Source organism: Hyla sarda, chromosome 2, assembly GCF_029499605.1.
Source record: "Hyla sarda isolate aHylSar1 chromosome 2, aHylSar1.hap1, whole genome shotgun sequence".
In the NCBI taxonomy this organism is placed as follows: Eukaryota; Metazoa; Chordata; class Amphibia; order Anura; family Hylidae; genus Hyla; species Hyla sarda.
Window position 1 is genome coordinate 118,192,743 of NC_079190.1, and position 12,809 is coordinate 118,205,551.

The window sequence follows — 12,809 nt, forward strand, 5'->3', positions numbered from 1 at the left end:
CTCCTCAGCAAATGTGTCTACCAGGAGCAGAAAGAAGAAATAATTATTGGGTTGTAGAAGGAGAAATTAGTAGAAGAATGAAGCTGTGCTTGTATGTAAAAGCCAGGGAAGGTGGCTGCATTCTGGACATATAACTAGGAACAGGTTGCAAACTGCACATCTGAAAAGAATGGATAAAAATAAAAAAAAAGGGCAGTAATGGAAAAAATCATCTGTGTGGTCCATAGCAGCTTTTCTCTGCCCTTTTGGGATTAATTGCCAATTCTTTGCTATTTGTGTACAGAATAAGACCTGACAGTCAATTCCTGTTGGTGAAGAGAATCAAGCTGTACCCAGGTGATTTTGAGCCCTTTTCCTGCCTTATTTGCGAAACATTGTAGTGTTTATAATATATTCTAGCTGATTGTAATGAAGTAGCTTGTTCCTGATCCTTGCTGCCTATGGTTAAGGCAGCATTGAACTCCAAACAGGTTTTCTTTAGGAAAATCAGGAAACAAGGATCCAGCTGCAAGACAGTTAGGAACACAAGACAAGTTTGTATGATGAGCTGGCCAAGACGTGAACAGGTGAGTAGTAAGAAAGTAGTCATACAGCTCGCCAACCAAAAAGAGAATGAAGAACGGACAGTTCATAGACAGAATGGGGAATGACTTTTAGGTTCAACAGTTGATGGGATTGGAAATTTTAGCATTTCAGAAACTGATGGCAGGTTCACTTATATCAGCATGTCTATGAGAAGGAAATAGTTAACTCTTATCTACTGTTCTCTACGGCTATTATAGACTATGCAACACAGAAAACTACAATACAGTGTATGTTTCTCATTTTCTGGCAATAGTAAAGAGTTAAAGTAATACAAATATTTTTAAAGTTAATAATTCCTTAGAGCGTTTCACATAATACTGTAAAATGAGAATTTAATATTATTGTCATATTTTGTCCTGATATTGTAGCTATAAAGCTTGTGATAATGTGTCCATGAATAATATCACTATTACAATACAAAATAGTGACTGCATGCATTTTGTGTTTATCAGGAGATGCTGCATATTGTACTCCGGAGCTATACAAGGAATGTGCAGATCCTGCCCTAGGTAAGTCTTCTATCCATTCTGTGTTTTGTTCATTGGAATTGTTGATCATTAGTAAACATGAAAATTTTTTCCTCTTAAAGTAATATCGCATTAAAACATAAAAAAAAACATAAAAAGCTAAATTTGCTAAATGATTTTGCACATGGATTTCTGCCACATCTCAACTTGTAAGACTTTCTGCATGTTCATATTGGGGCCATCAAAAATGCATGTCCTAATTTATTAGTTAAATAAAAAGAGATGAACATGAGAACTAGCTTTATTATAGAAAGAGCAAATAGCGTACACTAAAAACACACATAGAAAAAAATCCCTAATCCACAACATAGTAGGTGTCAATATGCAAAATATGAATCCGTCCATATATACAATTTATAGTGTATCCATTTGTCATCAATATTGTCTCAATATTACTGATCTGTCTTCTAGGGAATAATGGAAACCAAGAGATACACAAACAATGTAGAGATTGTATAGTGTAATGGTCATCACATGACATATATACCTCTTCTAAGATCACTGATTTCACTACTGTGTTATTGCACTCAGAATTAGGTGACTGTTGGTGCATTCACACCACGTTTTATAAGATACTAGCTGAGTACCCGGCATTGCCCGGTTTTTCCTTCCTCATCCTTGTTGGGGAGGAAAATCAACAAAGGAGGAAGCTTTTGACTTCAAATCCCATCCCCATATATTGTTGCCATATCCCGTCCTCATACCCCGACCTCCTATCCCAACCTCCTATCCCGTCCTCCTATCCCGACCTCCTATCCCGTCCTCCTATCTCGACCTCCTATCTCGACCTCCTATATCGACCTCCTATCCCGACCTCCTATCCCGTCCTCCTATCTCGACCTCCTATCCCGTCCTCCTATCTCGACCTCCTATCCCGTCCTCCTATCCCATCCTCCTATCTCGACCTCCTATCCCATCCTCCTATCTCAACCCCCTATCCCGTCCTCCTATCTCCACCTCCTATGCCGACCTCCTATCTCAACCTCCTATCCCGTCCTCCTATCTCGACCTCCTATCCCGACTTCCTATCTCCACCTCCTATCTCCACCTCCTATCCCATCCTCATATCCTGTCCTCATATCCCGTCCTCATATCCCGACCTCATATCCTGTCCTCATATCCCGACCTCCTATCCTGTCCTCCTATCCCATCCTCCTATCCCGTCCTTCTATCTCGACCTCCTATCTCGACCTCCTATCCCGACCTCCTATCCCGACCTCCTATCCCGACCTCCTATCACGTCCTCCTATCTCGACCTCCTATCCCATCCTTCTATCCCGTCCTCCTATCTCGACCTCCTATCACGTCCTCCTATCCCGTCCTCCTATCTCAACCTCCTATCCCGTCCTCCTATCTCAACCCCCTATCCCGTCCTCCTATCTCAACCCCCTATCCCGTCCTCCTATCTCCACCTCCTATGCCGACCTCCTATCCCGACCTCCTATCTCAACCTCCTATCCCTTCCTCCTATCTCGACCTCCTATCCCAGCCTCCCATACCGACCTCCTATCTCGACCTCCTATCTCCACCTCCTATCTCCACCTCCTATCCCGTCCTCATATCCCTTCCTCATATCCCAACCTCTTATCCCGACCATCCCGTCCTCCTATCTTGACCTCCTATCTCGACCTCATATCTCGACCTCCCATCCCATCCTCATATCCCGACCTATAATATGTGTACCAGGTATTGAAATATCTCCAGCCGTACAGAAGTTGTGTGAGAACATACATTTCCCATTGATTTGCATGGGACTTTAAACAAAAACCCTGACCCTCACAAATGTGGGTAGTTAATGGTTAAATTAACTATCCTATATGTTAAGTGGACATATAAGTAACATGTAACCAAGTATTATCGAAATATCTCCAGCCGTTTGGAAGTTATGCAGTAACATATATTTTCCATAGACTTGTATGGGACTTTAAACACAAACCCTGCCCCTGGCAGATTGGGGTGAGTAAGAGTAAGGGTTAAATCACCTATCCTATGTGTGTTGCTGACATATAAGTAACATGTGTGCCAAGTTTCATTTTAATATCTTTAGCCGATTGGAAGTTTTTGTAGAACATACATACATACATACATACAGACACACACACGTTGAGTTTTATATATATAGATGGGAACCGGACCCGGCCCATATCTCATCCATAGCAATGAGCCGACCAGAGTCAGATTGTGACTCCGGTGCGCTCATTTTTGCCCCATATCCGGTTTTGTGACCGGACCTAAAACCGCGGCATATCACGGTTTTAGGTCCAGTCAGAAAACCGAATACGGGCAAAAATGAGCCAGCCAGAGTCACTATATGACTCCGGTTGGCTCATTGAAATGAATGAGATATGGGCCGGGTCTGGCTGGGATACGGGAGCGCCCAATTTTCACTCCCCCCAGCTGAATCCGGTTCCCGTACCTTCAAAACGTAATGTGAACCCAGCCTAACACAGTTCTGATTTTCACATTTGATAAGACAAAATGCACATGCTTGCTTTTTGAAGTACAGGATTTAATACTGAAAAGCTTTGAAGGCAAAAATGATGACATAGAGATGATATACACAAGCATCTATACAATCTCTATAGCCTTCAATGACCATTTTACAACCAAATAAATGAGATCAGCTCATGCTACATATTTCAGATAGAAGAGTATTGACCATGTGAAAAGCTGCAAAGAGTAATGCTGGATCTGTATTATAGTAAATACACTGCTCAAAAAAATAAAAGGAACACTAAGATAACACATCCTAGATCTGAATGAATGAACTAATCGTATGAAATACTTTCGTCTTTACATAGTTGAATGTGCTGACAACAAAACCACACAAAAATTACCAATGGAAATCAAATTTATCAACTAATGGAGGTCTGGATATGGAGTCACACTCAAAATCAAAGTGGAAAACCACACTACAGGCTGATCCAACTTTGATGTAATGTCCTTAAAACAAGTCAAAATGAGGCTCAGTAGTGTGTGTGGCCTCCATGTGCCCGTATGACCTCCCTACAATGCCTGGGCATGCTCCTGATCAGGTAGAGGATGGTCTTCTGAGGGATGTCCACCCAGACCTAGACTAAAGCATCCACCAGCTCCTGGACAGTCTGTGGTGGATGGAGCAAGACATGATGTCCCAGATGTGCTCAATCGGATTCAGGTATGGGGAACGGGCGGGCCAGTCCATAGCATCAATGCCCTCCTCTTGCAGGAACTGCTGACACACTCCAGCCACATGAGGTCTAGCATTGTCTTGCATAAGGAGGAACCCAGGGCCAACCGCACCAGAATATGGTCTCACAAGGGGTCTGAGGATCTCATCTCTGTACCTAATGGCAGTCAGGCTACCTCTGGCAAGCACATGGAGGGCTGTGCGGCCCCCCAAAGAAATGCCACCCACACCATTACTGGCCCACTGCCAAACCAGTCATGCTGGAGGATGTTGCGGGCAGCAGAACGTTCTCCACGGCGTCTCCAGACTCTGTCATGTCTGTCACATGTGCTCAGTGTGAACCTGCTTTCATCTGTGAAGAGCACAGGACATTAGGGATGTAAGAAAAAATCGATTTGCGCGATTATCGCGATTTTTTGTTCCGCGATACTGAATCGATTTTAAAATTCTGAGAATCGATTTTTTTTATAAATTATTATAATTAACATTTACTGTATTTCACTCACTGAGTCACAGTCCTATTTGTCTGTCTTATTTTTTTTTATAACACTTAAACTCCTGACCACTAGTTGGCAGTGTACCTGTTATCAGCTCTGTCCCACTCGCAGGCTGCTACCGCGAGACTACAGACTCAGAACAAACAGGAAGGAGAACGTACGCACTCACAGGACAACTCTCGCGGGATCTTGTTCTTTCTCAGCTAGAATAAGTTTTCCCAAGCTTTTAATAGGGAATATCGCGATATATCGTGATATATCGCCAACATGACAGTATCGCGATATATTGCGATATATCGAATCGCCACCCTGGTATCGCGATTCTAATCGAATCGCCAAATTATTGGCGATTCACACCCCTACAGGACATCAGTGGCGAATTCGCCAATTTTGGTGTTCTCTGGCAAATGCCAAACGTCCTGCACGGTGTTAGTCTGTAAGTACAACCCCCACCTGTGGACTTTGGGCCCTCATACCACCCTCATGGAGTCTGTTTCTGACCATTTGAGTGGACATATACACTTGTGGTCTGCTGGAGGTAATTTTGCAGGGCTCTTGCAGTGCTCCTCCTGCTCCTCCTTGCACAAAGGCGGAGGTAGCGGTCTACCTCCGCCTTTGCACAACAGCATGTGAAATTGATTGTCAATCAGTGTTGCGATTGGACAGTGTGATTTCACAGAAGTGTGATTGACTTGGAGTTACATTGTGTTGTTTAAGTGTTCCCTTAAGTTTTTTTGAGCAGTGTATAAATAAATGCATGCTATGTTTAAAGATATGCTTGAATGTTGCAGTCAAAGGCCCTCATCTGAGACATATAGCACACCATATTGGGACTCACACAGTTTGTTTTGAGATTCCATGTCACAAACTGATCCCACCGAAATATATGGTGTCTGCTGCACTTCTTTTTTTTTTTTTTTTAAAGCTAAGCTGTGATTGACCGCTATAGGCAAAACCAGACAGTTTGATTTTAGGCAGATTGATAAATATGGGCGAGTAATCCATTTACACTGTACTCAAGAGCCACATGATACATTGTATGTATGTGGTCATCAATGATACCTAGAGCAAAAGCTCAAGCGTTTTTAAAAAACTGAATAGCAATGTTATTGTGTTGTGTTTTCACACTGCATTACATTTTATAATCCTCCCAGTTCACTGCCTTCATCATGATAAACCACCCCCTGCCTTTATTTGTATTATTTTTTTAGTTTTCGACTTTGATTTTTCTCTGTATTTTCTGCTCAGTCAGATTCACAGACTGGAAAGGGGTGTTACCCAGCAGGCGTGACATCATCTGAAGCCATACAGGGGGGAACTTCCTCACTCTGCTACACACAGCCCAGAGCAGTTCAGTGTGTGAGATGAGCTATGATTGGCAAAGGCTGCACTCAACACCCTTAGCACTCCAGACTGCATTTCCTGATTTTGGACTTCTGTCAGGCGAGCAGGAGTCCAAAGTCTGTGCAAGAGATGGGGAAAATGTGCTCTGGACAAGTAGGGAGACACCCAGTGGCAGCTTTTTTTTTTAAGAGATTGTTTATTTACAATAAGGAGTGCAATAGCAAAAAATTTTTAATGAGAGTGCCCATTTAAGTAATATCTGTTTAACATTATAAATAGACACCCATTGCCTGAAGAGATGGCAAAATGACACAGCTTGGGTCATACCTGTTGTGGTGTACTAGATGGAATAGTAAAGACTTCCATACTTTTTTTTAACATGGGACAAGGTATGACAAATAGGTATACATCGGGGAATCCCGGATGTGTATGTCTAACAGACAATGCTTAATGCAGTGAAGAATTAGCCATATCTTTTAAGGTTAAATCTTCAATTGTTGGACTTAGCTCCCAGGGTTATTCCTGTGTCAGAAACCAAGGTTTAGAACAGATTTTTCCCATGGTGTGCAGCAGTTTTTGACCATTGTTAGCCCCACTGCCAATGAATGGGTCAAAACCTCAATATTTTTATCAAACGTGACTTTTCACTTACATTTAGTTTTGATCCCTCTTGCTGGAGATGTAAAACACACAGATGTACAAATTACTTCTTGATGCATGCTGCAGGATTACCTTCAAAAGCAAAATATTCCACAGAGAATTTCTGTTTTTTGATGTTATTTATTTTTTTCACTATTAAAAGAGTTTTCTGTCCAAAGGCATTCAAGACATAGAACACAAGATATGCCTTATAGGGATAATGGGGTTCTTTAACCTCCAATCTCCTTCGTGAGTCTGAGGTTGGATGGAAAGATGGACACATAACTCTATAGCTCTCTCCCTTCTATTCTACAGAAGTTACATTAAGGACCAGGTTTGCAGGGTCACAAAAGGGTTATACTTTTGATCAACATATTTATGGCATAGCTTGTGGATTTCTCAGAAATTTTAATGACAATGCTAAAAGATTGGTTTGATTTTTCTTACCTTATCGGCAATTCTTTCAGATTTCCTAGTAGAAAAAGATAATGACTACTGTGTGTGCGATACTCCATGTAACATGACACGGTTTGGGAAGGAGATGTCAATGGTAAAAATCCCCAGCAAAGCTTCAGCACGATATCTGGCTAAGAAGCACAACAAAAGTGAGCAATATATAGCGTAAGTAAAGCTATATCATATGAAGTTTGATTTTGTTTTGTTTTTTGTGTGTTTTTTTATTTTGAGACATTGAGTATTGAAAAAAAAAACTTGCTCAAGGTATACTACTGTATATATGTACAGATCACTGTATGTGACTGTGGTGAATGGTGTATATGTTATGCTATCTAAAAATGGGTGGGATTTGCCAACAGTGTTGTAGAGATTGAAAAAAAAATCAACTGCAACTGGTCCAAAATCACTGCAAAGGCTTTACACAAAAACAAAGGGTTAAAAAAGGGTGGCTTGGTACTACTTATATAATGCCAGACAAAGCTATCTCCATAGGCAACTAAATATATGTTATGATGTATATAAATTCTACACACAATATCCCTCAAGGGTATATATGTAGATCAGCCCTTGAATAAACTGGGACTGGAACAAGTTGTCTGCATCAATTACAACAGTGCTTAAAATTTGTGAATTCTTCACACACTTTTAAAGAAGAAAAGTAGATAAACAGAACCAATAGAACAAACGAGCTAAAATACTGTTTATTTATTTAGTGAAAAAAATGATGCAATATCACATATCTGTGAGAGGTAAACATTTTAGCAGATAATTTGAAGGTGAAATCGGAGTCGGGTGTTTTCAGTAAATGGAATGAAAATCAGGTGTGAGTGGATAGACTTGTTTTATTTGTAGAATAGGGATCAATCAAAGTCTGGTCTACACAACGTGTTTGTAGAAGTGTATCATGTCACGGAGGGGTACATTTATCAAAACCTGTGCTAAAGAAAAGTTGTCCAGTTGCCCATAGTAACCAATCAGATCGCTTCTTTCATTTTGCAGAGGCCTTGTTAAAAATGAAAGAAGCGAGCTGATTGGTTGCAATGGGCAACTTTTCCTTTGGACAGGTTTTGATAAATCTCCCCCAGAGTTCCTCAGAAGAAGAGTTGTTGAATCTTTTCAGGCTGAAGAAGGTTGCAAAACCATCTCTAAAGAGTTTAAAGGGGGTACTCCACTGCTCAGCGTTTGGAACAAACTGTCCCGAACGCTGGAGCCTGCGTCGGGAGCTCATGATGTCATAGCCCTGCCACCTCATGATGTCATGCTCTGCCCCCTCAGTGCAAGTCTATGGAAGGGGGCGTGACAGCCCTCCCATAGACTTGCATTGAGGGGGCGAGGCGTGACATCACAGTTTGTTCCAAACAGAGCAGCGGAGTCCCCTTTAAGCTCCACCAATCCACGGCCACACAGATTGAGGGTAATTTACTTTTTCTCATTCTTCACATTTCTGTCCTTTCGATCAAATTTTAAAGCACCACTATATTTCCATAGATATTAAGAATCTGTATAGGGGGTTCTGGTTAGGGGAGTGATGGTGGTAACCAGCACCTAAGCACTGGACATTTATATAACTACTATGTAATCCCTTCATCCGTTCATCTTTTTGTGTAAACAAAGATACAGTGGTATGTGAATTAATTGATAGTTAGTTGGAGTTCTGGTCCTAGCTTTTTACAGGGCTCAGGACAATCACACTAGAGTTAACAGTATTGCTGCCATTAATGTCTCTGCAGAACAGTGATAGATTTTGCATAGAAGAAAATTAAAGGTAATGAAAGAGCTTTATTTGTCATTCGGTCGTCATTACAAATCATACAATAAATTACAATAGTACAAAGCATGACAGTACAATATACAGCACAGATTCCCTAAGCTATACACCGTACCACATGCTACCCTAACACTCCGATCCATCACTCGATATCGAAAAAAACTAAGTTAAAAACCAACAACATATTACAGTCTGTGATAAAAGAAAATTAAAAGTGACCATTTTGTAAGCCCATGCTGTGGCATTTAATGGATCAGTCTTGAGCTCAGATACGACTCCTGCTTCTCGGTCTAGCTCCCAAGACATATGCAGAGGCTCATTTAATATGTCTAACAAAGCCTTCAGAACAATTTTTGTGGTAAAATATTAGTATCTTTTGAAACAAGAAGACCATACTAAAAGCCCCTTGTGACTGAAGCCTATTCTCAAGGAAAGCAGCCTAAAATCTCACAACATCCAGCCAAGTCTAGACTTATGTAGAATTGCTGAAGTCCGGCGGAGGGATTACGCTTCGAAGTGTGAATCTTAAAGTTGACCGAGATGTTTTAATTAATATTCTCCATGTACTTTATATTCGGATTGACACTTTTCATGTCCAGTTGGAACAGGATAAACCCCTTTTCTGTTTAATGCTGAAAGAAACGTAGTACATTATTAACCTGGCACTAAAGATTCACCATATAGGAGGAGATTTCATTCCTCTGTTGACAATATGCCACTCAAAGTGTTGAGTTACCGCACGCTTAGGGCTGAATATTAATGTCCCATGAATAACAAACTGTGAATTAATAAAGCAGTGCATATAAAAGGATCCATGTCTACTCTGGAAGGCAGGAATAGCCTTCAATAAGCTATGGTGTTACACTCTCTAAGATAGGTTTTGCATTGTTCTTGTGCTTTTATTGTTGGAAGATATGCATTTCTGGTAGCATAATAAAGTAAATCCATAAATCATTCATCTGTCAGATAACTAGCTTGGGCACAGACAGTGGAAATACTCCATACAGAAGATCTCTTTATTGCATGTTTTATTAAACTGTGGAAATGTGACAAAGCCATAAAAGATATTGTATAATTTATTTTTCTTAAAGAGGACCTTCCATTTCTGCAGAAAACTCAAATCCAGGAGAATTTGACCATTATCCATGTGTCAGTGTGCATTCAAGCTGTGCTCCTCTGTTTCCAATCTACTGATGCTATAAGGTCAACAGGAGTATAGAACAATCCACCACCCCCCATGAATACAGATAGTGACTGTCAAAGAGGAAGCAGAGCAATACATTGTGACAACACAGGAGTAAGCTTCAGAAAATTGGGTCTCTGTATTGAAAGGGAAGGAACAAACCAATATATCTTCTGATTTACTCTAAATGTTAACCTCTCCATGATTATATAAAACCAGGACATTTTCAAATTGACCACATAAAATGAATCGCAAGACCACTGGACAGGCCGCTCAGTTCTTTTTATGCTGACTGGCCATATATAAACTGAGTTTTCTCATATTGTGATGAATATAAGCAATTTAGCTTATCATGATCTCACTCCTCACATAGATCCACTACCCTGGCTTCAGCACTGTAACTAAACTTTAATAAATGATAAATGGAATTCCAGCTTCGGGTTATTTTTTTGCTTATGTGCGACTTATTCATCAATTGCTTTCAGCCTGTTGATAAATTTCGTTCACATAAGCACTTTTTCTTTTTTTGCTTTGGTAGTGGCTTTTTCTGCTCCATGTCTGAGCTGGAGTAAATTTAGTAGGTTTTTTCATGCGATGCAACTTTTTTGCGACTTTCACACTTGTTAAATCTCTGCACTGCAAGTCAAAAATCACTGTTTGCTTTGGTAAGCAAGATTTAAATTTTTTGCTTAGGACACTGAACATACAAAAAGTCGCAGAAAAAAGAGCGTAGTCGCACGTGCGACTTTTTTGCGACAATTTTAAGCAAAAAAAAACCTAATAAATGCTTTGATAAATGTCCCCCATAGACTTTACTTTTGCCACCAGAAGTAGATTTTATCCCACAAAGCTGAAATTCCATATTATCATTTATTGAAATTACTAATACAGTATCTGCCCAGTTCAACATGGCTGACTGTTGATATCAGAGTAAAACCCCTGAACAGAGTGAAAGAGGCACATGCTTCTTAAAAGGATTGTCTGTGAAAACTTCCTTATCCCCATCCATAGGATAGGGAATAAGTAGCTGATCACGTGGAGATCCAGCAGTCGGACCCCGCACTCTTTGTAACAGGACCCCATCTCTCAGTGAGGAGTGCATGCTATAGATATCACACGCTCCATTCATTTCTATGGGAGCCCCGAGTACAGCCTCGGGCATCTCCGATGCTCCAATAAAAGTGAATGGAGCATTTGCCTTCTACAGCATGTCCTCCTCACTGAGACTGAGAGCCAGGGTCCCATTCTGAAGATTGCAGGGGGGGTTGCAGGAGTCCAACCTCCCTCAATAAGCTACTTTCCCCTATCTTGTGGATTGGAGATAAGATAGTTTTCACCGGAAAACTCCTTTAATAAATTTAGTGCATAAGAGGATGTCCATGTGCCTGAAACAGAAATGTAATTACAACACTATGTTATCTATGAGCTTGCAAAGATTTCCACAATTTCCACCAATGTGTGATGCATTGCCCCCCACCAATAAATCACCCCTTAGTTTTTCTAAAAGTGACGAGAGTGCCATAAAAAATAAAGTTCAAGCTTTTTTAGCACATAATGGCTTGCACAAAAATATATGACTTCCTTTAAGGTGTTTTTTTGCATTCTCAACTAATGTAGTCAAACTTGTAGGGCATTTCAAGTTAATTATGTTTTCAAATATATTAATTTGGAAAATGTTACTGCTACCTTCTTTCACTTGTGGACAGCTTGTTGTCTTGATTACAGACCACGAATCCACAATATATGTACACACACCAGCCTGACCACTAGTTCTAGACTGGAGTGGACTCCACTACATTTCTAGGACTCCACTTATAAAGGGTCCTTGTCTGCTTTTAATATCTGAACAATCAAAGCCTCCATTATACAGTAGAACTTGGTACCTAGTCTTTATTTCCAATATGCTTAACAATGCTGAGGACAGTACCTCTAAACATTTCCATTGACACCATATGAGAAACCATCTTTTCCAGGGGATTCATTAGTTCTAATGGATTCAGGTCTTTACTTAAAGGGGTACTCTGCATAGCAAAAATGAAAAAGTGATTAATATTTTGTCTCCTCATGGCCAAACCAGCTGAATTGTAATATACACTTATTACCTGCACTGGGCCATTTTTACCTGTTGGAATATGCTGTGATAGGTATAAGTGAAGAAAAACCTCCTCTCTATCCTCTCCCCCTCCCAACGGAAACAGAGATCATGTGACACTTTGTATTGACTTCAGTGTCCTCACCTTCTAAGCCATGTCCCTTTCTGGTGTCATATTATCAGGCCATGCCTGCTTTCCGACATCATCCAAGCAGGTCACCCCTTCTATCATAAGATATAACCCCTTTAAAGTTTACCTGTCATATTTAACATGACAGGGAGACAGGAGCCTGACAAAGACCCACATGCATTGTAAGGGTCGAAACATTGCTGACACTGTATTTTGCTGCTGGATAAAATTCCATCTGGCTGGTTCATACATCGAACTTGGCTAGTTGTGGTACAATCCCTGTGGTGATTTTTTGTAATATTGTCACAGATAATGTGAAAAGTTTTGATTGTCGGTGTCTCAGTGCCATGACCCCACTATCAGAGGAAAAAGTAGGCATAAGTGCTTGTTTGCATGCTTTAAAGCTCTCAGCAAGCTTT

At 40.6% G+C, this 12,809-nt stretch overlaps 1 protein-coding gene across 5 annotated transcripts in view; it reads left to right on the plus strand.

Annotated features, from left to right (window-relative positions):
* Positions 1 to 12,809, plus strand: part of ASIC1 (acid sensing ion channel subunit 1) — a 355,544-nt gene that overhangs the window by 318,110 nt on the left and 24,625 nt on the right. For all 5 annotated transcript variants that reach the window (XM_056555379.1, XM_056555377.1, XM_056555378.1 and 2 more), the window contains 2 exons: positions 1,038 to 1,094; positions 7,229 to 7,382. In XM_056555379.1, coding sequence (XP_056411354.1) covers positions 1,038 to 1,094; positions 7,229 to 7,382 — 211 coding nt within the window. The remainder of the gene's footprint in view (positions 1 to 1,037; positions 1,095 to 7,228; positions 7,383 to 12,809) is intronic.